Source organism: Octodon degus, unplaced genomic scaffold (genome assembly GCF_000260255.1).
Source record: "Octodon degus isolate 3935 unplaced genomic scaffold, OctDeg1.0 scaffold00197, whole genome shotgun sequence".
Taxonomy (NCBI): domain Eukaryota; kingdom Metazoa; phylum Chordata; class Mammalia; order Rodentia; family Octodontidae; genus Octodon; species Octodon degus.
In genome coordinates this window covers 3,823,153-3,846,491 of record NW_004524773.1, presented here as the reverse complement: position 1 = coordinate 3,846,491, position 23,339 = coordinate 3,823,153, and the positions used below count along the sequence as shown (strand labels likewise).

The 23,339-nt window shown below is 53.4% G+C and overlaps 1 protein-coding gene across 6 annotated transcripts in view; it reads right to left on the bottom strand.

The window, feature by feature from the left end:
- Cic (capicua transcriptional repressor) overlaps positions 1-16,887 on the bottom strand; it is a 28,177-nt gene extending 11,290 nt beyond the window's left edge. For 5 of the 6 annotated variants that reach the window (XM_023704431.1, XM_023704434.1, XM_023704433.1 and 2 more), the window contains exons 1-2: positions 16,026-16,128; positions 10,907-13,705 (exon numbers count right to left, since the gene is read on the bottom strand). In XM_023704431.1, the coding sequence (XP_023560199.1) occupies positions 10,907-13,694 (2,788 nt within the window). In that variant the 5' untranslated portion in view covers positions 13,695-13,705; positions 16,026-16,128. Of the gene's footprint in view, positions 1-10,906; positions 13,706-16,025; positions 16,129-16,810 lie in introns of those variants that run through there. The other variant, XM_012517615.2, reaches the window with a different exon arrangement.
- Positions 16,888-23,339: the final 6,452 nt, after the last annotated feature.

Genomic DNA, 23,339 nt, shown 5'->3' with positions numbered 1-23,339 from the left:
GGGCAGGGTACAACCAAGTGGGGACCTGGTGTGGCAGGGAGGGGCAGGAATCTGGGCGGGAAGGGCCCCCCTGCCCTGGGCGGCGCGCGTGCGCGGGGGCGGCCCCCTCCCTTCTCCGCTCGCTGGCTGGCTTGCTCCCTCCCTCCCTCGAAGCTCCGGCGGGTAACGGCCCTGGCCCCGCGCGCCCCGGCTGCTGGTGCCGCCGCCCCGCCTTTCCGGCCCCTGGCCGAGGCTCAGCGCCGGGTCGACCTCCGGCCCCGGGCGAGCAGATGGACCCGCGTGCGTACGTCCGTGCGCTCCGAGAGCCCCGCGCCGAAGCACCGCCGCCTCCCCGCCCCGCCACTACTACGCGCTCCCCTCCCCCCGCGGCGCTTCCCCCCGCCCCTTCCCCGCTTCCCCCGCGGCCTTCCGCGCAAGCCCGGCCCCCCGGGCGTGAGCTCATTGGCTGTTGCTGCCGCGCGCAGGTCAGGCCCCGCCGCGCCCGCCCCCATTGGCCGCCCCGGGGGAACGTCAGTCATATGCAAATGAGATCAGGGCGGGGCGGACTCCCGTTGGCCCTGAGCCGGCCGGGGGCGGCCCCGGGGTAGGAGTGAGCCAGGGAGGGCGCACTGCAGTAAAGGCAGCGAGCCAGGGGGGCGGTCCGGGGCGCCGCGCTGCGGAGGCCCGTGGTTGTGTGGTGTTATGGCCAGTTCCGGCGAGGAATACGCTCACGAGCGGGGCCGCTCGGCAGACAATCCGCGCAGGGTTGGTCGAGCCATCCTCCCAACTCTCGCACAGCCACACACTCCTCACAGGCACTTTTCATGCCACACCCATTATCGTTTACACACGGGTTAGGGTTGTCGCTTACACCACACGGGCACCATATCCCCACCGTTTTACATCCCCAGTAGAACACGAACCCAGTCTACACAACCTGCTCATATAAATGCATTACTTCATACACTCAGGAGCCTTGACTGACCACCGACCATCATGCAGACTAACCTCACCCATCTATACCGTCACACATGCCTCACACTTCCACCAGCCCACTTGAATTATACAAGCAACATATCAGGGACTGGGATGTAGCTCGATGACTGGGCGTTTGTCTAACATGTGGAAGCCCTGGGTTCAATTCCTATATAGCATTGAATTTTTTAAAAATTTAACCCTATCAAACAAAGCAGACCTCAGCACCACCACTGCCTGTCCACTACACACACCAAATGCCCCTCCCCCCACATTCTTATAACCCTCCTAGTGCTCATGTAGAACCCCCCCAACCCCAACACACTAAATCTCAAAGGCACCATCGTACTGACCTCACACACACCCTCACAGCCATTAACTGTACACATCAGCAGAGCCTTAATGGCTTTCCAACACCACTTTGCTACCCAGCCTGACTCATCTGCCATTCAGGAACGGCTCCCTACCAATGTAAAGCAGGGGCTCACAGAACACCAGGGGCCATCCACCCACTCGCGCAATACACCCTTCCCCTGGAAAGGGCCGTCAGCAAGGAGCTGCAATGTGCTGTATTTTTTTTTTTTTTTTTTTTTTGGAACCGGGGATGGAACTCAGGCCCTTGCACTTGCCAGGGAAACACTTATTCTGAGCCATCTCCCCAGCCCCTCTTGTATTATCTTTTTAACTGAATCCTTACAACTACTTAGGAAGACAAGTTATTTTGTCCATTGTCCACATGACAAAATCAGGCTCAGGAAGACAAAAAAAGTGTAACTGATCTTGCAGCCTCGACATTAACATCCCTGTGTTCTACTCAAGTACTCCTGCCATTACTCAAATATAGACCATAAGGGTGAACAAAAGCAGGGAGTTTCAAACAGGCCCAAGAATATGCTGAAGCAAAGATCCAGATAGACTGGTGACCTACAGAAAGATGAACAAGGACTGGGAATACAGTCTAGTGGTTAAAGCCCTGGGCTAAATCCAGCATAACCAAGAAAACAAAAAGGCACACAGAGAGTCCACCAGGCAGAGATGCAGAGGCCTTGGATCACCCAAGAGGGACTCCAGGGCTAAACCTAGAAAAGGCCTAGATTCACACCTGAGCAGGAAAGGGCTGCACAAACTCAGATCAACCAAGATGAGGCTCTTCCACAGGTTGGGTAAGGTCTTCAACAAGGGCAATCAAACCTTTTCTCAGCCTGCCCCATCTACTATAGGGCTGAAGGCATCCAGGGAAGAAAAAAAAAAAACAACAAAAAACTAGTAACCTGATCTCCAGGGGAGAAGGTCTGGAGCCCTCTGACCTACAGAGATGGCAAGGCCAGAGACTTGGCTGTGAGCCTGGAGGGGCTGCCACAGGGCCTATTAGGTGACTGCCCCCTCCTCCCTATGCAGTCCCAGACTCAGACCCTCCATTACCTCACTGCCCCAGGGACTGCAACGGGAGGCAGAAATCAGGCTGAAATCAATGTGGCCCCCTCCTCTCCCCACCGGTGAGTCACCTATTGGCAAGTTAACCCTTTCCCTACTGCAGTGTGGCCCAAGGACAGAGCACAGAGAAGCCCTGCTCCCCCACTGATGTTGGGTGAGAAAAAGAGCCAGGCATGATATAGCAGTGAAAGAGGGCCCACACATCTGTGAAGATTACACATCTGGTGGAAGACACAGTGCCCGTGGAAAAAGGATGGGAAGAGGCCCCTTTCGGGGCAGGGTACAACCAAGTGGGGACCTGGTGTGGCAGGGAGGGGCAGGAATCTGGGCGGGAAGGGCCCCCCTGCCCTGGGCTCTGGGCCAGCCCTATACTTAGCTTCTATTGTTCAGGGTGGAGGAACCCAGGGTGGGGGTGGTTTAGGAGTGTGGCGGAGGGAGCAGGTCCTACCCCAGGCAGCTCCCTCCCCTTGAGCCATTCCCACCCCTACTGGGGCCTCCCTAGTTGAAAAAGGCAGAGAGGGTTCCCAAACAAGGGACCCCGCCCTCCCAACACAGCCATGGTTCACTGAAGTCAGGTATCAGGCAAGATTAAGATGGTAGCCACCCCAAACCAACTCTGCAAAAGGTTTGGCCCTAAATTAAACGGCTTTCACCATACCACCCCACCCTGGCCTAGGGACAGGGAGCCCAGCTGGGACACCAACAGCCACCGCATGGTACAGGCCAAGGCCTGCCCAGCCGCCTAGGGCAAACAGCCAGGGATGCTGACAGACTGCGGGACGAGCAGACACCCTCTGAACTCACGGCCCCATTTATTGAGGCCGCAAGGCACCGCGCCCCATCGGCGGCCTGCAGCTCCCCACCCTGCTCTCTCCCAGTACCCGCCTCGGCTCACCACCCAGTGTCCCCAGCTCCCCTCACCCGCTCTCCATATACACACCCACCCACCCACCCCGGGCGGCGGCGTCGTCGGCGACGGCCAGGGTTGCCTGGGGAACAAGCCCAGGATTGGGCTGGCACGGCTCTGCAGGGATGGGGGGCTAAAAATAGCGCCAGGGTGAGTCAGTGTGAGTGGGGCTGGGGTAGGCAGGGGGACCAGAAGGAAAAGAGAAGCGAGATGGGGGAGGGTCCCCGGGGACTGGGAGAAGGGCAGGATGCGCAGAGGTTGGGACTGGGGGCTTGGGGCAGGGGTGGCGCTGGGGAAGTGTACAGGCGCCGGGACTAGGAGGGCTGGTCAGCGGGCTGAGGGAGGCGCCACCGCAGGGGAGGAGGAGGGGGCGCCGCCCTGCGTTCCCCTTCCCCTCCCAGGGCTCACGAGATTTTCCACTCGCCGCCTGGCCCCCATCCAGCCCCGGGTAGGCCCCACAAAGCGGCTTTGTGCTGGGAGGGCGGGCGGGCGCCCGGCCGGCCTGACACCCACGCGGGCCTCGATGGGGCGCAGGCCAGCTGGCACCCGAGTTGTCTGTTAGGGTGGGGGGACCCAGACGGAGGACTTGGTCTGGCGTGGGTTAACTGCACTGTGGTGAAGGGAGAGGACCTTGGACCAATCAGCGATCGGCGGGCATGACGGCAGCCAATGGGAAGGACAGAGGCACGAGGCAGGGGCCTACCCAGGGGCGCGCGGGAACCTGCACCCCTGGGTGCTACTGGAGTTGGGCGCGGCTCTCGCCTGGTGCCTGTCTAAACACAAAGCACGGGGTGCACCACTGTCTCGCCGTCTATGAAGGCAAAAGGCACTGAGAGGCATAGCGTCTTATAGTCAGGAAGTGGTGCAGCTGACATCTGAACCCAAATCCAACTGGCTTCACAGCTTTACGGCTGAAATGGGGAGATGGGGTTCTCTGCCCTCTCCCTCGTGGGGAGCGGGATCAGGGGACAGTGCGGGCAGAGACGACGGCACAGCGGGCTAGGGTCCAGCCGCCTGCGGTGCAGCCACTGCCGCCGGTGGTAATGGGAGCCAGACGCCGTCGCCGCCACTAATGCGCCTCCCTCCCGGCCACTAATGGAGCCATTAATGCTCGGGCGCTCCGGGCTCTGTGATGCGCGTGCACGCGCGCGCGCGCACACACCCACACACACACACACACACACACACACACGCCCCCTCCCCACTGCACATGCGCACACGTGATGCCCCACTGCGGGCCACCGCCAGGAGGCAGCCTGATCCCTCGAAGGACTGCAGTTGGGGGATGCTAAGCGTAGAGGAGTTGGGAGGGAGGGAGCAGGCTGAGTCTTTTTCACTAAGTTACCAAGGCTTCCTTTCTGAACTCCTATAACACTGGTAATGCTCACTCTCCTCCAAGCCATGCTCTTCCCATCCTAGGGCCTCCTTCCTCTCCAGGGATCTTTGACACTTGGATAAAACCTCTACCTATTCAACCCTTTCTTGGCTCTTTGCGAGCCCCAGCTTCTGAGCCTGGTATTGAAGCTCTGCCTGGTTGTACCAGGCCTCCATGGCTCCCATCCAACCAAACGTGGGCCCTAGCGTCAGCTCCATCTCAGTCACTCAGAGTTCATGCACTTTAACCCCTCCAAGCCTTTGCTTATGCAGCTGCCTTGACCTGCACTGCCCTTTCCTTTTTTTCACTACTTTGAAATTGGCTTATTTCCCCATACCTCAGCTCAAATGTCACCTCTGATGAAAAGCCTGCCCAGGACTAGGGAGACAATTCAGTGGCATAAGTGCCTGCCTGGCAAGCGCAAGGTCACGAGTTCAAACCCCAGCACCCCCCCCCAACAAAAAAGCCTGCCCGAACCTCCCTCTCAAGACCCTGTGAGGGGCTGGTGAGATGGCTCAGTGGTCTAAAGCACCTACTTAGAACAAGCTTAGCAAAGCACAGAGAGCGGTTCAATCCCCTAGCACCACATGCCAGCCAGCCCCGCCCCCTGGTGGGCTGAGCTGGCCACACACACACACACACACACACACACAAATGAATGAATAAAATCAAGACCCTGTGAGTAGCCGAGTGTGGTGGTACACCCCTGTGATCCCGGTACTTGAGAGGCTGCGGCAGAAGAATCACTGAGTTCTAGGCAGCCTGGGGTACAAAGTGAGTTCAAGGCCAGCCTGAACTGCATAGTGAGACCCTGTCTCAAAAAGACCAAAAAATAAAAGATCCAATGAGTGTCCTTGTCCTCTGGGGACCCAGACTCAGTGTGTCCCCTCAGGTCATCCTTATCTGTGTTTACACCCACTTCTGCCTTGACCACCTACCCACCCATGGGAAGACAGGACTCCCTTGTCTGCCTTGCAAAAGGAAAAAGAGGAAGGAGTTGACCTCTGGTGATGGTGATGGGGTTAATTGCTTGAGGCTATGGAAATTATAATGGAAGAACCTGGATTTGGGAGTTAAGATACCCAGGTTCTTCCCCCTCAGCATGTCTCCAGGCCTCATTTTTCCTACCTGCCCAGGCATAACTGGTGGGTACAGCCTGTCTCCTGGCTGGTACTAAATTTGTCCTCTGGAAGACAGGAGTAGGGGTTGACCTGGGTCATGCCCTCTAACAAGTGGGTGGGCACAGGAGGTGCTTTCCTGCCATCCTCCGCAGCCGGATCTCCTAGCTTGGCCCATGCAGCCCCCGCCTTACTGTCTGTCTGGGGAACAGGTGGTTGGATGGGAGATGGGTCTCCAAAGTGGATCCTAACACTTCTCAGCAGGTTTCAGGAGCAATAGTGGGCAGTTAATTTGTAAAGGATCAAGAGAGGGCTTCCAGGCCTGAATGACCTCCCAATACTCCTCAAAGAGAATAGGGGCCTGGTGCTTAGCAACCACCCAATAACCTAAAAGACCTGAGCACATGACATGCACAAGGTAAAGGTGGGATGCTGGGATGGGGCAGGGGGACTGTCTAAAGAGTGGGAATAGGAGAGCCAAAGGGGAGGCCACAGCAGACCTAGAAACATAGGACCCCAAGACTAGAAGCAAAACAGAAAGAAACTGTGCTGAAAGGTCTGACAAGGAGGGAGGGTCAAACCCATGAAGGTGTACAGAACCAGACTCAGGCAGACAGAAGTCCAAAGAGAGATAGGTAGACCCAGAAATGGAGAACTAGGAACCAGGGATAAAAGACACCTAGATATTCAGTGGCTTGAAGAGAGAGACACATATTGAAACACAGAGACAGTCTGAGCCCAGGAGGAGGAGCAATGGCTGTCAATAGGGGGAAGCTGTGCAGGAAGCAAAGAACTGGGAAGAAGACCATGCCAGGAATGGGGCTGAGACATCTGGCTTCCAGGGCTGGGGCTACAGCAGGCAGGGGAGGGGGAGGATGTTCTCCTCCTAGGGAGCAGGCGGGAACAGTCAAAGGGAGGTGGCAATGGCAGCTGGCTAGCCATGCCATGAGCAGAATGTGGAGAATGTCAGCAGCCTGCCCCAGCATGTCCCCCAGCGGAAGCAAATGCCTAGCAGGGGGCAGGAGCAGGCAGGCCACCCTGGCCGGCCCCCTCACACCTGCTAAAGGGTCAGACCCTGCCACAGGTGGAGAGAAGGGGCCAAGACTGTAGTCTTACTATGCCACTGGGCATGGCCAGCCCTATCTGGGCCACAGAAGGAGCAAGCCCCAAGGTGCCTACCTTCCAAGGGTTTAGGGAAGCCTCTGGGAGAAGAATGAAAGGGCCAGCTGGCTGCAACCCTAAGAGCAGCCTACATATCTCAGCATGGATGTTGTTAGGGAGGCACTGTTCAGAACTGCCAGGAGAGCCACTGGACAAGTTCTGACCACCAGGTGGCCTCCAGAGAAGGGCCTCCCCTTCCTGAACAACAGGACTGATAATCCTTACCTCACAGCATTCGGTAGCTGTGATAAAACGGCCCCAAGCTGGGGGCTGAGCAGATGCTATAGGCCAATAAAATGTCACTATGATCTTCATTATCATTGAGAATGCATAAGAGTGTGGGGTCTTAAGCCAGATGTTCTGGGCTCAAATACTACCTCTTCTTAGCTGGGTGACTCTAGGCAAGTCACTTAACCTTTCTGGGCTATAGTTCCCTCCTCTGTCCATGGTACATGATAATCATATGGATCTCCTGAGGCATTGTGAGGATTTAGTGAATACCCAGCAAAGCTCATGAAAAATGTTCCAGGCACAAGCATTATCAGTGCTTATTAAGTCATTACTAACTCTGGGTAGAGAGAGTAGTACAATTTGGAGATTGTGAAACCAGGTTCAAAGCCCAGTCCTACCCCTTCCAGGCTGGGTGACCACAAATGGGACAGTCCTTTGATCAGGGGCCCACTTTTCCTCATCTGGAAAATGGTAGTGAGAGCCCTTGCTGGGCCTGCCCAGGTAGAGTTCAACATCACCTGTGGCAGAGCCAACACTCCCCACCAGAAAGAACCACCTGAGGCGATGCTCCAGGGGCAGTGAAGGGGGCTCTGGGAGGCGGGGGTTGGGACAAGGTTGTGTTAAAGAGACCTGCATCTCTGCTCAATTTCTTTTCCTGCTTAAAGGCAGCAATCCCTGCTATTGTCTACCTATGTGTGAAGTTTTGCTTTTATCAACTATAACAAATGCAAAAGGTGTTGAGGGCGGCTGAAAACACATGACTGACAACCTCAGTGTAAGGCGAGTGGCAGGCATAGGCCCTGTTCCCCGTGCATGGGCTCTGAAAACAGGCCTGGGCTGGAATTCTGGGAAGGCAGGTTCTGGCTCCTTTCTAAATTGGCCCCTACCCCAAGCCAAGCCACAGCAGCTCCTACCCACATCCACACCCCAGACTGCTTCCTCCATTGTCACCCTGTCTACCTGTACACATTAGGTAATGTGATGAAACAGCCCCAGGCCCAGGACTGGGCAGATGCTAATAAAGTGTCACTAATTTTTTTTTAAATTTATATTTAGTACAGGGTCTACCGGGTCTTACTACACAGATCGGACTCATAGTGATCCTCCTGTTTTCAGCCTCCCAAGCCTCCCAGACTCCCTGGGATTACAGGTGTACACCACCACACCCAGTCTCAATCGTTACCTCAGTGCACCCCAGGGGTAGGGCTGGCATGGCATGCCAGAGATCGAACCCTGGTTCCTGCATCTGCCTAAGCAGGTGCTTTAATCTGCTGAGCTATCTGGCTGGCCCTTAAAGTGTCACTATTATCTTTATTACCATTGATAATGTATAAGAGCTTGGGATCTTAAGCCAGAAATTCTGAGTTCGAACACTACCTCTTCTTAACTGGGTGAGCCTAGGCAAGTCACTTAACCTTTCCGGGCTGCAGTTTCCTCCTCTGTCCACAGTACATGATAATCATATGGATCTCTGAGGCATTGTGAGGGTTCAGTGAATGCTCAGCAGGACACTCCTTGGTGGTGGCGTACTGTGATTGAATCTACTCAGAACCTTCTATGGCTCTCTAGTGCCCTCAGGATAAAGTTCACAAGTCTAATGGCCCTTTATGATTTGACCCTTGCACACCAATCCAACTGCACATCCCAATACTCACCCACCCTCCAGAGCCCTTGACATTGATGATTCGATGTTCTACGATGATACGTGTCTGCCTCAAGGGCTTTACACAAACGCTTCCCTCTCCTGAAGGTCCTTCCTGCCCGCCTTGCCACCCCTGCATCTGTTTGCCCTTGAGGTCTCAGTTCACAGGTCTCTGGTCCCTGGCCTAAGAAGCCCTCTGCGGTTTCTCAGGCTTCAGTCAGCATCTTCTCTGGGCTCCCCAGTTCCTGGACCTTTCCTATACATCCTACCCCTGACCACTCTAGGCTTTCCCAGTCTAGGGATAGGCTTTTCTCCTCCAAAGCCTGTGAGCCATGTGAGGGCAGGGCTATGTCCTCAGTACCATCTAGCATCAGGTCAGGCACAGATGGGGCCTTACACCAACAGTGGACAGAGGGATTGATGGATGGATGGATGGAGATAGATAGACAGATAGACAGACAGACAGACAGATAAAAAGCATTGCCAGGTGTGGTGGCACACACCATCCTAGCAGATGCAGGATTATTGCAAGTTCAAGGCCAGCCTGGGCTATAGAGAGAGTTGAAGGCCAGCCTGAACTGCATAAGAGACCGACTCAAAAAAACAGTAAAATCCCAGCACTCTTGGAGGCTGAGGCAGGAGGATCACCAAATTTGACCCCAGACTAGGCATCTTAAAAGAGACTTAGGAAGATCCTGTCTCAAAATTTAAATATTTTTAAAGGACTAGTATGAGCTGGGCATTGTAGCACATACCTATAATCCCAGAACTCTGGGAGGCTGAGATAGGAGGATCACCATGAGTTCAAGACCAGCCTGGACTACATAAATTCAAGGTCAACCTGAACTACATAGCAAGACCCTGTTTCAAAAATTAAAAGGAGACTGGGTGTGGTGGTGTGCACCTGTAATCCCTGCGCTTGGGAGGCTGAAAAACAGGAGGATCAGAGTCCCATCTACGTAGTGAGACCCTGTAGACCCTGTACTAAATACAGAGGGAAAAAAAAATTAAAAAGAGGGCCTACTAAAGGGGCTGGTGACAGTTCTGTCCCCCTCTTTCAGTTGGAGGGCAGTGGGACAGGGGGGTTGCCCACAGTAACAGCTGAGTCCCAAGGCACTGCAGGCACTCTGAGCACAGCTGCCTGGGATCAGAGTCAAGCCAGCAGGTGGAGGCAATAGAGGCAAAGGTGAGGCTGGGCCTCACTCTCTAGCGCTATCTTCCAGTTGCCACCCACCCCAGCCCAGCTTCAGCCCTCCCTCCCAGGCTACACGCCTTCCCCCTCAGAACCTTCCCATGGGCTATTTCCTCCCACTCCTGTGGCGGCTGGTTCCCACTCCATCCTCTGTTAGCTTACACTGAGCTCTGTCCCAAGAACTGCCACACTGGATTCACACCCAGAGCAGTGTCCAGCACACCTGTGCTCCTTCCCTCACACTGACTGCACCTGCGGGCTGTACTGGAGCCCCCCCCCCCACCTGGTCCTGCTACTACCGGGGAAAGGACCTTCGAGAGCTTATTCATCTCCTCTGTAGCCCAGCACTGACCACTCAGTGGTCATGAGGTAGCCTGTTTTGGTCTGCAGGCTGGCTGTAGGGCTTAGTAGCCATGTGACACTGGGCAAGTCACTGAACTTGGCCTCGGCTTCTCAATAGGCATAATTACAGCACCCACCTGTTAGGATCTCTGTGAAGACAAAATGAGCTAATATTTGCAAAGGGTTTAGAATAGAGCATGCGTGGTGAGCACTGGGTTATGGGGTGGGAGTGAAAATAGAGATAACAGTACAGAGCTTATCACAAAAATGACACGGATGCAGTCACCGGAATTATCACTTCCACAGAGGCCTGACCTGCACTCTGCATTTGCTAGAGGTTTGCTAACTGATGGACCCTCAAGAATGTGCTCCCCAATAGGCTGCCTCTGGAAATGCCACACGAAGTTGTAGAGGCCTAGTGCCTTGCCTGGCCTGTTAATTTCCACCACAACACCTGCAGAGAGGAGGCTGGCCTCCCTGTGGAAGCCCAGCTGGAAAAGGGTCCTACTCAAAGAGATTCCTTGTCCAGCCCACCCACCAGTCCTCTTACCTGTTCCAGGCCGGCCCATAATGACTTCCTTCTTGGGGGCAGGATGGCTGGTATAGGTACTGGGCACCAGGACAGGCAACAGGGCAGCAGGTGAGGGATGGAAGGCCACGGGCTGGAAGGGTGAAGAAGCCAGGCCAAAGGTGGGCATCGGTTGGGCCACTGCAGTTGGCGCAGCTGGAGGCACGGTGATGGGCACTGGGGCCGGCAGAGGTGGGGGTAGGCCAGGCTTCCCACTGGCCACCCCAGGGGGCACTGGGGTCTCACGGCAACCCCGCCCAGGTCCCCCAGCCCGTGCCTCACCAGCAGTCCCCACCTCTCCAGGAAACTTGGAGGGCAGTGGTACATCAGGGTTGCGGACAATGACAGGTGAGTCCCGCTGCACTGCAGGCACCCTGCGCACAGAAGGTCCTGGATCCGAGGTCAGGCCAGCAGGTGGGGGCAACAGAAGCAAAGGTGAAGGCTGGCGGGAACGAGAAAAGGGCACAGCAGGTGACACGGCCCGGAAGCCAGCTGGTGTGGAGGGTGTAGGTGTATGTGACACCGAGTCCACACCAGAGTCTAAGCTGTCATTCTTGGGAAAGTCTGGGGCAGCTCCTCCACCCCCTGTGCCAGGGGCTCCCAACGCCCCTGGGTGGGGCAGCAGTTCTGTCTTCCGCCGCCCAGGGCTGATGGGAACAGTAAAGGTTAGGTTGGTCTGGAAGGTGGGTAGGATGCCAGAGGAATGCCGCTCTCGGGGGGCAGGTGGTGGTGGGTGGGGTCCGATTTCAGGTGGCGTCAGAACACCCGCCTTAGGGGTGCTGGCGCTCAGGTGGCGACTGCGAACAGCAGTGCGCTGGATGACTGGAGAGGCATTGATGGGGCTGAAGTTGGCAGGTCGGAAGCCGAAGAGTGGCGAGGGTGAGGGTGACGGGGCTGGGGAGAAGGGCGACTGTGTAGAGACAGGTGAGAAGGAAGGGGTGCCCGAGCGTGAGCTGCCCAATGATACCAGCATCACAGCTGCCTCACACTCATCGAATTCAAAGCGTGACAAGTCAGCAGGGGCCACCAGGCGTGGTCGTGAGTCTCCCCGAGCTGCCACACTACTGGCTTCGCTGTCCCTCGATGTCTCGTCACCCCAGTCAAACTCAGTACTACCTTCCCGGGCTGCCACACCAGGTGGCCGCCCTGCTCCACCCGGCCCACTGTCAGCCAGGCCCTCCATCTCCTTGGTTCGCATGGACAGGTGGCGCGAGCAGTAACCCCTTCGCTGTGACTCCTTCATGCAGCCATCTCGTGAGCACAGTCGTCGCCATTGCTTGCCATTGAACTTCTTTCGGATCCCATTGGGTGTGCAAACCACATCGCCCTTCTTGTATTTCTGCTGGGCCGCTGTCAGTGGCGTTCGAGCCCGGGCAGCCGGTGCAGCCCCCTTCTCCAGGGAGGCCACACTGCTGCTCCGACTGCCACCCTGGCTCCCCTCCTGGCAGGGTGAGGGCTGCTCACCTGGGCGGCCAGGGCCAGCAAAGGCTGGGGACTTGGGGGGTGGTGACAGGAGCTGGGGTGGGGGCAGTGGGAGTAGGGCTGGGGTGCCCAGCGTTGCTGGGTGTTTCTCCTCACCCTCCTCACAGTGAGCCCCCAGGTTGCTACCAAAGCTGATTTTGGAGACCTCAGCATCTTCCGGCTGCTTGAGGTCCAGGGGAGCAGGACAGGGAGGCAGGACAGTTCCAGGTTCTGCTTGTTCCTCCTCAGGGACTACAGGGGGCTTCCTCAGCAGACTCTCAGGTTCCCAGGGGGGGCGCAGAAGGCGCAAGCTGGAGCGGGCCACCCACACAGCCTCCTCAGGCTCCCGGTGCAGTGGCGGTTGGGGCTGTGGTAGGGTACTCGGTGGCCCCAGTTGGGAGCTGGGGCTAGGGCTGAAGCGGACTTTGTAGGCAGCTGGCTTAGTGGCTACCTCTACAACTACGCCCTCACGATAGGCAGCAATGCCTGGCTCCACACAGGTACAGACAGCAGTGCCCACCACCAGAGCACCTGGTGGTGGCGTGGCATCCAAAACCACATCTATACCACCACTTGGCACCCCCTCATAGAAAGTTAGGGACCGGTCACCAGGGAACTGCACCCCCAGATCTTGGCTTCGGCGCACCTGGCGCACCACAGCAGGCAGGAAGAGGCCGTCACCACGCCGAGCCAGCACTCGCTGGGACCGTAGCTGCCGCAGGTCATAGCCACCACTGGTGCCACTGGGGGGCCAGGGGCCTGGACCACAAGCCTCAGCCGGCTCATCCTCCAGGTCAGCTGAGTGCTCACTGGCTGTGTCAGTAGAGGAAGAACGGGTAGAAGTGGGTGGCCGAGGTGGCACTCCCAGTGTGCTGGCCTCCTCAGGGGTCTGCTCTCGCTCTTCAGGGGCACCAGTCACTGCACCACTTCCAGCCCCATGCTCCTCCACATACTTCTTCTTGGGCGCTCTAGACTTGAATGTGGCTGTCTTGCGACTGAGTGAGGGCTCCCAGCGGCCTGCTTCCCCATCCCCCTTGGAGTCCTCAGCGGGACCTGGAGCCAGGTCAGTGGGGTGCAGTTCTGAGAGTGGCCTCTCGGCCCCAGGGCCCTGCTCAGCTTCCTCCTCACCTTCTTCAGCTTCTTCTGGCCCTGGCTGCTGCTGTGGCTGTACCTCCTCCTCCTCCTCTTCAGGCTTCTCACCCTCCTCAGCCCCTCGCCGCCTCAGAGCTTTGGCTCTGGTGGCCGGTGGGGACTTGCTACCACTGCCAGGACCTGAGAGCCCAGTGCATGCCTTTTTCATTGGCTTCATCTTTTGTCCACCTGGAAGATGGGAGAGCAGATAAAGCTCACTGGGAACAACTCAAGAGCCACCCTCAAGCTCCATGTGCCCCAAGACTTCCTACTTGCTGAGTCCAGGACCTCAATTCCATGACCCCAAAGGCCCACTCAACTGACTGTCCTCAACTGGGCTAGCACACATACATAGACTGACGCTTGTGTCCCCTGAGCATACACACTCTGGCTCCTTGGGGAACACTCACTTACACCTGCTTTCTCCACAAAGGATGTGGAACATGGATGCACACGCTCCAGCTGCTGCAAGGGATGTGAGGAGCACTGACAGTTTACACTTTGTCCTGAGGCCTGTGCATGGCTTCCCTTTATTAACTCATTTCATTTTTCAACAGCCTAAAAAATGGGTGCTACCAGCAGCCCCATTTTATATTTTATGAAACAAAGGCATAGAGAAATTAAGCAACTTGACCAAGAACACCTAGCTAGGAAAAGGCAGAGCTAGGGTCTGAACCTAGGCAATCTGGCTCCAGAATCTGTGCTCCTAACCATTTCAGTGTGCCACCTGTCACACGATTCAGAAGGCATGCTTACTCTCACTGTCACCATTTAGAGGGCATACACACTCAAAGGTAAACCCATAATACGCACTAAGCCACATAAGGGGCGGTAACTGGGCTGTGATATGAGCCTTTCCCCTCACTTTCCTCTACCCCTCTGGACAGTCAGGCATAGCCAGGTATTGTGCGGCAGCTAAGAGTCCTGAAGGGTGCCAGGTGGTGTGTCCACTCTGCACCCTAGACCTGCCAGGTATAAGCATCTCCCCAATCCTGGCAGGGAGCAAGCAGGGGCACGTCTAGGGCAAGAGCTCATACCCATTGCTGCCAAAGGGCTGTACATGAGCAAACACATGCGCACAAACAGAGGCACACAGACGTCATCTCACAGTAGGACACAGAACTGCACCCCAGGGTTTCTCTGTCCCACAGGATGGGAGCCTGCCCCTCCCCCCACAGCACCCATCATTATACCCACAAGCGCAAACCTCTACCCCCAGCCTGCATGCATCCCAACCCTAGCTAGTCTGGCTCTGGAAGAGAGGCTGAGTCAATCAGCAATCCCCGAACCCCTAAATATGCCTTGCAACTGCAGGTGGGGATAAGTAGGATAAGGTCAAAGAAAGCAGGACAAGCCCAACAGGCCAACCTCACCCACTTCCTGAACAGTCATTATTGCCCGCCCCCTTTCAAGCTGCCTTGAACAAGAAAAGAGAAAAAAACTTTACTCTGAAGTGACTTAAAAAAACTGAGACACCAAAAGGGGACCTCTATAGTGGTTGGAGGGCCTAGGATCATAAGTCAAACACAGCAAGAGGTATCCCTGACAGCCTTCAGACTCCCTGGGTACCCCAGACCTCCTATTCTACCTCGGACCTGCTGCTCCTGTGAACCCTGCAGTCCCAGGCCTTCCCTTTCTGTGGACCAACCCCAGGGTCATAGGCAGAGCCCAAAGGGCCAGGGACTGGCACCCAAGTACCCAGGAGTTGGACAGCCCCACTGACCTGCAGGGCCACAGTTCTGGAGACTGAGATTGAGCCCCCATTCTACCCAAAAATAAGTCTCTGGATACTCTATCCTGGGCCTACAACCACACCACCTGGCACCCCCAGACCCTGCTGCCTAGCAAAGCCTCTTCACTCCAGAATCCTAGCTTCTTTCTTTCCTTTGGGGCCTACTCTCTTCCTCTTAGAAAGTCCCACCAAGGGTCCTGTGGGCCCTCACATCCCTCAGAATCTGAACTGTACCTCCTACTACCAGGCCAGCCCAGGGCCTGGCTTTTGGAGGTATGAAGCTCTGTGCTCTCACCAACCTCCCTGACACCAGCTTCTCTGCCATTCTCTCTCTCATCCTGTCAACACCTCTACCTCTCTCCTACAGGCCTTAGGCACCCCTCCTCTGTTACACCTTCCTCATAACCCCCATTTATCTGTCACTTATTCTTCCCAGTCACTCTCCTGTCAGCCATCTCTGGACCTGATACCTCCTCTCTCCATCAGCTCTCCTTGTCACCCCCTCCAACTCTGTACCCACCCTCTCTCACTGTCACCCTGATCTAGTCCTGTCACCCCTCTATTCCTGTTACCCGTTCTTTGCCTACCATCCCTCCCCCAGTCACCTCTTTTCTGCCACCCCCTCCTCACTACTTCCTCCACTCTGTCTCCCCTTCCCATCATTCCGCCCACTCCTTTTCCCCCTGTACCCCTTTCCTGTCCCTGCCACCTGTCCCCTCTCAACCCCCTAGTCCTCCGCAACCCCCTGCCCATGTCTCCCCTGGCCCCGCCCCTCACCTCGGACTCAGCGGGGTGTCGGGGCGGGGGGCCGTGGCCCCGGCTCAGTCCGGTCCGGTCCCTCCCCGCCCCCCCTTCGGCTCTCCCTCTCGATTCTCCCTTTTTTTTTACTCCAACACACAAAATGGTGAATGGACCTGCAACAGCTGGAGCAACCAGCCAATCAGCGGCCACAACCCCGCTGACCGGCGCCGGGCTACACCAGTAGACATCCGCAGCAAAGTTGACTCCACCTCCCAACGACGAGCGACACTCGCAGTGGCCAATCACGCCCTTCCGGTACCGCTAGAGGGTGGGGCCAAAATCCAAGACCGGCCTCCCTCCGGGACCGACACCAACCTAAGCCTACGACCGCCTGATCTACCCAGAACCATGCCCTACAACAAATGATGGACACTAGCATTGACCAAATGTAGGCCAGTTTAGTGCTGAATGATGGATACAGTACCCAGTCACCATGCACCCTAGGCCGGAACCCAGCCTCTGTAAGGGACAGTAACCAATGAAATGAAGGAAGGCGGGACTAATAGACAGGCTTTCCAATAAGCTGGCCTAGGAGGCGTGGCCCGAGCGTTTGTTGACCAGCTAGTCGCAATACCTGCTGGGAATAGTAGTTTTCTCACGTCTCTGGCCCGTAGTCTACAGTAGAAGGCAGACTACAACTCCCATGTGACAGAGTACCCAGAGCACAAAAAAACCGGGAGAGGAGAAAAAGTCGGAAACAGCAGTTTCTCGTGAGTCTCTCTGGACACCAGAAACATCTTAGACCTAGGGCCCCAACTCACCCGGATCCTCGGTCTGGCGTCGCCGGTGGCTCCTCTCAGTGGCGGTGGTAGCAAGCACAAGAGGGAGGTGCGACAGGCAGCCAACCGCCACCCGCAAGCCCTACAGCCAATCAGCAGCAGCTGGGGCGGTGCAATGACCTCACCGTTTCTACTCTCTTACCCCTCCCCCACGTGGTTGTTGCTGCTGGTAGCCAGAGTAGGGAAGTTGGGGGGGGATGGGAGGAGAATTAGTGATGTCATCTTTCCCCTCTTTGATTGGCTGTCGGGTGGTTAGGATTACAACCAATGAACGGCCTCAAAAAGTCTGGCGCGGCCCCGTGGAAAGCCCTGTTGCCACCGGGTGGGGAGAGAACGCGCTTGTAGGGTGGCGCGCGCTACAGCGTAGGCCACGCGCGCAGCCTGACACTTTGGGGCCCTGGGGACAAGTTACCTACTCCAAGAGTTTGATATTTAGGACAGTGAAGTTTTCTCTCAACTCCCCTAGGCACTGGATGGGTGGGAATACTATATGGGGAGATGCAGTACTTTGGGGAGCATCGCACGGCTTTCGGTGGTGGACAGCTATGCTGTGTCACACCTGGAAGAGAGAGATTTAAGATCTAGAGTGAGGTATCACATTAGAGGGGAGAAAAGGGAAAGTGCTATGTCCTGTTACTGTCCCGATGTCCAGATAAGAGTTTATACAAGGTATAAACCTGTCTACAGGTATTCATACTCATTACATCAGATTTGGTCCCTGACCAAAGGTAGTGTGAAGCGAAGTACACTGACCCTACGGAAGGTTTTGTTTCCCTGTGGTGAGTTCTCAGTACTATTATCTAGTTAAGACTCATACTAGTTGTAAAGAAAATGTGGCTGGCTAGCCTATTCCTAGATCATACTGTCCAAGTAACATTTGCACGGCTTGTGACAGAATGCAGAAAGGCATATGAGAAATTCACACAGGACATGGAAGAATCATTAGTCCTTCAGTGGGTTTTACTGAATAGGAAACAAGACTCAAACATTATATGTGGAAAGTTCTCATTATCTACAGAGATTAGGGGAAATTTCACTGGGAGTTTCATAGGGAGTTTACACCTAAAAGGAATGTTGTACTGTTACATTACTGTTATTTATTCTATTTTATATTATTTTATTTCTATTTTAATATCATCATAAAAAAATAGTTCAGGGGGCCAGGGATGTAGCTCAGCAGCATAAGCACCTGCCTGGCAAGCGAGTACTGCAAAACAAAAAAAAAAGTAGTTCAGGGCCGGTGAGATAGCTCAGCAGACTAAGAGCCTGCTTAGGCAAGCACAGGAGCAGGGTTTGATCCCTGGCACCACATGTGGTGCTGGCCCTGCCCCCTGACGCGCTGAGCAGGCCACCAATTTGGACCTAGTGGGGCACACCAGTAATCCCAGCGCTGGGGAGGCTGAAAACAGGAGGATCACTAGGCATCTGAACTACGTCAGGAGACCCTGTACCAAATACATTAAAAATAAATAATAAATATAGGGCCAGGGAGATGGCTCAGTAGGTTAAGTGCTTCCCTGGCAAACACAAGGACCCGAGTTCAATCCCTGGTTCTGCCAAAAAATAAATAAATAAATAAATAAATAAATAAATAAATAAATATAAAAAGTAGTTCAGGGGCTGGGGAGATGGCTCAGTAGAATAAGTGCTTGCTTGGCAAGCACAAGGGTCTGAGTTCAATCCTCAGTTCCCCCCCCCCAAAAAAAAAAGTAGTTCATGCTTCTGTGTTACAATGGACCCAGAATTAAAGACTTTGTAAGGCAGTTTGTATTATGCACATTGAGTAGATGCTGAGTCTAAGGAAATTTTACACTCATCAAGAGCTTTCGAGGCTTGGGCCAGCCAAATAGCTTAGCAAATTAAAGTGCCTGCAAGCAGGCACAGAGGCTAGGGTTTGATCCCCGGGCCTGCAGTGCCAGCCCTGCCCTCTGGGCACACTGAGATGGCAACTGAGACTGGGCGAAGTGACACCCACCTGTAGTTCCAGCTCTTGGGAGGCTGTAAACAGGCAGATCACTACAGTCCAATCTAGTAGTGAGATCCTGAACACCCTGTAGACCCTTCCCTGAAAAAAAAAAAAAAAAAGAGCTTTCCAGACTTGAAACTTTGAAACTTACTTAGTTCAGGAGTAGAGCTAGCACGCATGAGGCCCTGGGTTCTGTTCTCTCATTATGGTTCGTTCACAATGCCACTTAGATCCTTGGAAGAGTGAGTCATAGTGTTGAGTCATAGTGTTCTCTGTGTGTGCAGGTGTGAACTGTCCATGTTAACTCCAAAGGACGGTCTGCTGTCGAAGGGGAAGTTCCCACTGGGCAGTTCACACTGTCCATAGGAGCTTATGTTGTGTTTGGGGGAGATTTCCACTGATCAGGATGGGGTTTTGTGCTCCGCGGTCAATTCCCATTAGGTGTGAGGGAGAATCAGACTGCGGAAAAGGTCATCTGTATTCTCCATGAAAGAATTCATCCTCTCCAGGGAGCATTGTATTATAGTAGAAGGGAGCCTCCCCTGCAGTTCAGGATTGTATCTGACTGCTCCGTTTAGTGTTTACAGAAAGATCCCCATTGCTTCTGTAAGTTATACCATGCCTGAAGAAGGACCCCTCAAAGGGAATTCACACTGTCCAAGAGCTATTTCCCCGGTCATTCAAGAAAGGAACTGTACCCTGCCCCCGGTAGAATTACATAAACCAGTTCACTTAGTTACATACTTCATTAAAATTACACTGTCATGTGTCATGAGGGCTGATTCTGCAGAAGCAGGACAGCACAGGCTTAGCCAGGCTGCTGGGGTCAAATCTTAGCTAGGCTACTTCCCAGCTCTGTAATACTGGAAGGATCAGTCCCTCTTGTGCCTTGATTCCCAACTCTTTTTTTTTTTTTTTTTTTTTTGAGACTAGATCTTACTCTACAGTTTATGCTGGCCTTGAAATCACTACGTAGCTCACGTTAGCCTCAAACTCCTAGCAATCTTCCTGCTTCAGCCTCCTGAGAGCCGGAATTATAGGCATGCCATCATGCCTGGCTCTAGCACTTTTTGTTTCTTTCTTTCTTTGTTTGTTTTTTAAATTTGTGTGTGTGTGTTGTGTGTGTGTGTGTGTGTGTGTGTGTGTGGCCAGCTCAGCCCACCAGGGGGCGGGGCTGGCTGGCATGTGGTGCTGGGGGATCCAACCGTGGTCCCTCTGCTTTGCCAAGCTTGTTCCAAGTAGGTGCTTTAGACCACTGAGCCATCTCACCAGCCCCAACCCAGGCTGATCTTGAACTCACAGGATCCTCCTATCTCTGCCTCCCCAGTGCTGGGATTATAGGTGTGCGCCTCCATGCCTGGATCTAGAACTTTTTAAAGGGAATAATAAAGGCTGGGGATATAACTCAGTGGTAGAGCACTTGCCTAGTATGTTCAAAGAGCTGGGTTCAATCCTCAGCACCACAAAAGAAATAAAATAAGTAAATAAGTAAAAATAAATAAGCCAGCCATGGTGGCACATAACTCTAATCCCAGAACTCTGAAAGCTGGGGCAGGAGGATCACCGAGTTTGAAGCCAGCCTGGGCTACATAATGAATTCAAGCTCAGGCTGAACTACATAGGAAGAGCTTGTCTAAAATGGGGGTGGGGGACAATGAAAATACCTGATACCTAAGGTCATTATGAAGATGTACTGAGTTAACACATGCACATCACTGAACAGCATAAATGTATGCTGCCTAGATTGTTTTTCTTTCTTTTTTTTTTTTTAATTTTAAAACAAGCTGGCATTGAACTTACTATGTACTCCAACCTGACCTTGAGTGTGAAACACTGCTCCTGCCTCAGCCTCCTGACTCCTAGGATTATAAGCATGTGCCACCATATCCCTTATCATAATGTATCATAGAGATATAAAAATTAGAAGAGGCCATGCATGACGGCACATACCTGTCATCCCAGCATTTGGGAGGTTGAGGCAGGAGGACTGTTGTGAGTTCCAAGCCAGACTGAACTACGTAGAGAGCTCCTATCTTTAAAAAAAAAAAAAAAAAAAAACCTAGAAGAGAAGCAATTTGAATCTTTCCACCATGAAGAAATGATAAATGGAAGCATGCATGGTGATGTGTAGCTATAATCCCAGCACTTTGTGAGGCTGAGTCAGGAGGATCCCAAATTCAAAGTTTTTTTTTTTTAATGTTTTGTGTTTTAGGGAAGCGTCTATAGGGTGTTCAGGGTCTCACTACTAGATCAGACTCTAGTGGTCCACCTGTTTATAGCCTCCCAAGAGCTGGGGTTATAGGCATGTGCCACCATACCAAATTGCTATCTCAGTGTGCCCCCCAGGGCAGGGCTGGCATGGCAGACCTGGGGATCAAACTCCCAGCCCCTGTGCCTGCTTACAGGCATTTTAATAAGCTGAGCTATTTGGCCGGCCCTCCAAATTCAAGTTTTTAACCTGGGCAATTTAGTATATGTGCTGCCAAAGCAAGCACTCACTTGGACAACGGAGAGAATTACTGTCTCAAAATAAAAAAATGAAAAAGGCTGGTAATGTACCAAAGTGTGAAGTCCCTGGGTTCAATTCCTAGGACCACAGCAAAAACAAAACAGAACAACCCCAAATGTCTGATAAATGTTTGAGAGGATAGTGTTTAACTTGATTTGTATATTCTTCACAATGTATGTGTGCATCAAAATATCACGAGCTGGGAGTGGTAGCACATGCCTGCAACCGGGAGGATGAGGCAGGAGGATTGCTGTAAGTTCGAGGCCAGCCTGGCCACACAGTGAGTTCCTGAGCTGCATAGTGAGACCCTGTCTCAAAATAACAAAACAAGAGCCAGTGAGATAGCTCAGTGGACTAAAGTGCGTGCTTAGGCAAAAAAAGGGACCAGGGCTCAGTCTCCAGCACCATGTGTCACGCCTGCCTCCCCAAGTGCCCTCAGCTGGCCACAGAATCCGGGTGTGGCGGTGCACGCCTGTAACCCCAGCACTGGGGAGGCTGCAAACAGGAGAATCACTAGGCGTCTGAGCTGCGTAGTGAGACCTGTACCAAATACATAAATTAAAAACAAATCTCACATGGTACACCATATATATGTACAGTGTTTATCAGTTAAAATAAATGTAGGGTATAATAGCACACATCTGAAATTCCAGTGACTCAGAGGCTGAGACAAGAGGAATAAGTCAACCCTTTCCCCAATTCAGGCTCTGCATGGCGCAATTTAGGAGACCCTATCTCAAAAAAAAAAAAAAAAAAAAAGTGGTAGAACACTTGCCAAACACACATTAAGTCCTGGCTGGGTTCAATTCCAAGAACCTCAGCACCAAAAAATAAATATATACATACATAAATTTTAATCTTAGTAGAAATAAATAAAGCAATGTCAGCAAGGCATAATGGTACAAGCCTGTAGTCTCAGCACTCTGGAAGACTGAGGCAGGATGATCATTCTAGGCTGGTTTGGGCTACATAGTTCCAGACTAGCCTGGGCCACAAGGCAACCCTGGTCTCAAAAAAGTAAATAAATAAATAAATGGAAGGGAAGTAGTTTAGGCTGGACTTCAACTCATTATGTAATCCAGGCTGGCATCAAACTCATGGCAATTCTTCTGCCTCAGCCTCCCAAATTCTGGGATTATAAATGTATGTCACTATGCCTGGCTAAGCCCATAGTGGGGCTGGCTGTCTCTGTCTCTGTCTCTCTGTGTCTCTCTGTGTCTCTGTCTGTCTGTCTGTCTGTCTGTCTGTCTCTCTCTCTCTCTCTCTCAATGTATTTAGTATAGGGTCTCCCTGTGCAGCTCAAACTCGTAGTGATCCTCCTGTTTTCAGCCTCCCCAGTGGTGGGATTACAGATGTGTGCCACCATGCCCAATCTCAGTGGCTGGCTCAGCATTCCTGGGGGCAGGGCTGGCACTACATGTGATGCTGGAATCAAACCCCAGTCCCCCAGCACTTGCCTAAGCAGGCACTTAGGTGAGCTATCTTGATAGTGCTTTTTTTAAAAAAAACACTATCTTGCTATACAGTTCAGGCTGGCCTCTTGAGCCCCCAGTGCTCCTCCTGCTTCAGCCTTCCTTGTACTGGAATTACCATACCCAGCCTAGGGCCTTTCCCATGCTAAGCACTCACTCTAGTAATGAGCTACACCCCCAACCCCAATAGTGGGGACCAGGGAGATGGCTCAGTGGAATAAGCACTTCCTAGGCAAGCACAAGGGCCTGAGTTCAATCCCCAGTTCTGGGGAAAGAAAAAAAAAAAATAGAACAAGGGTATCACTATTTGAAGAGTTTATGCTTTCACAAGCTAATTGCAATTGATAACTTCATCTCTATTTTGTGTGTATTCTACTGGTGGTGATATTTTTTGGAAGGATTTCAGGCACCAGCCTATCTGTGTGGCAGGAAGCCTCATGATGCTGTGGAGATAATGAGACCCAACCTCATCAAATTGAGGTTGAAATGAGATATATTCCAACTAAGGTTTTGCACTTAATAAGTACTCAGTAAACAGGAATTGTGAGTTTTTGCTTTTTTTTT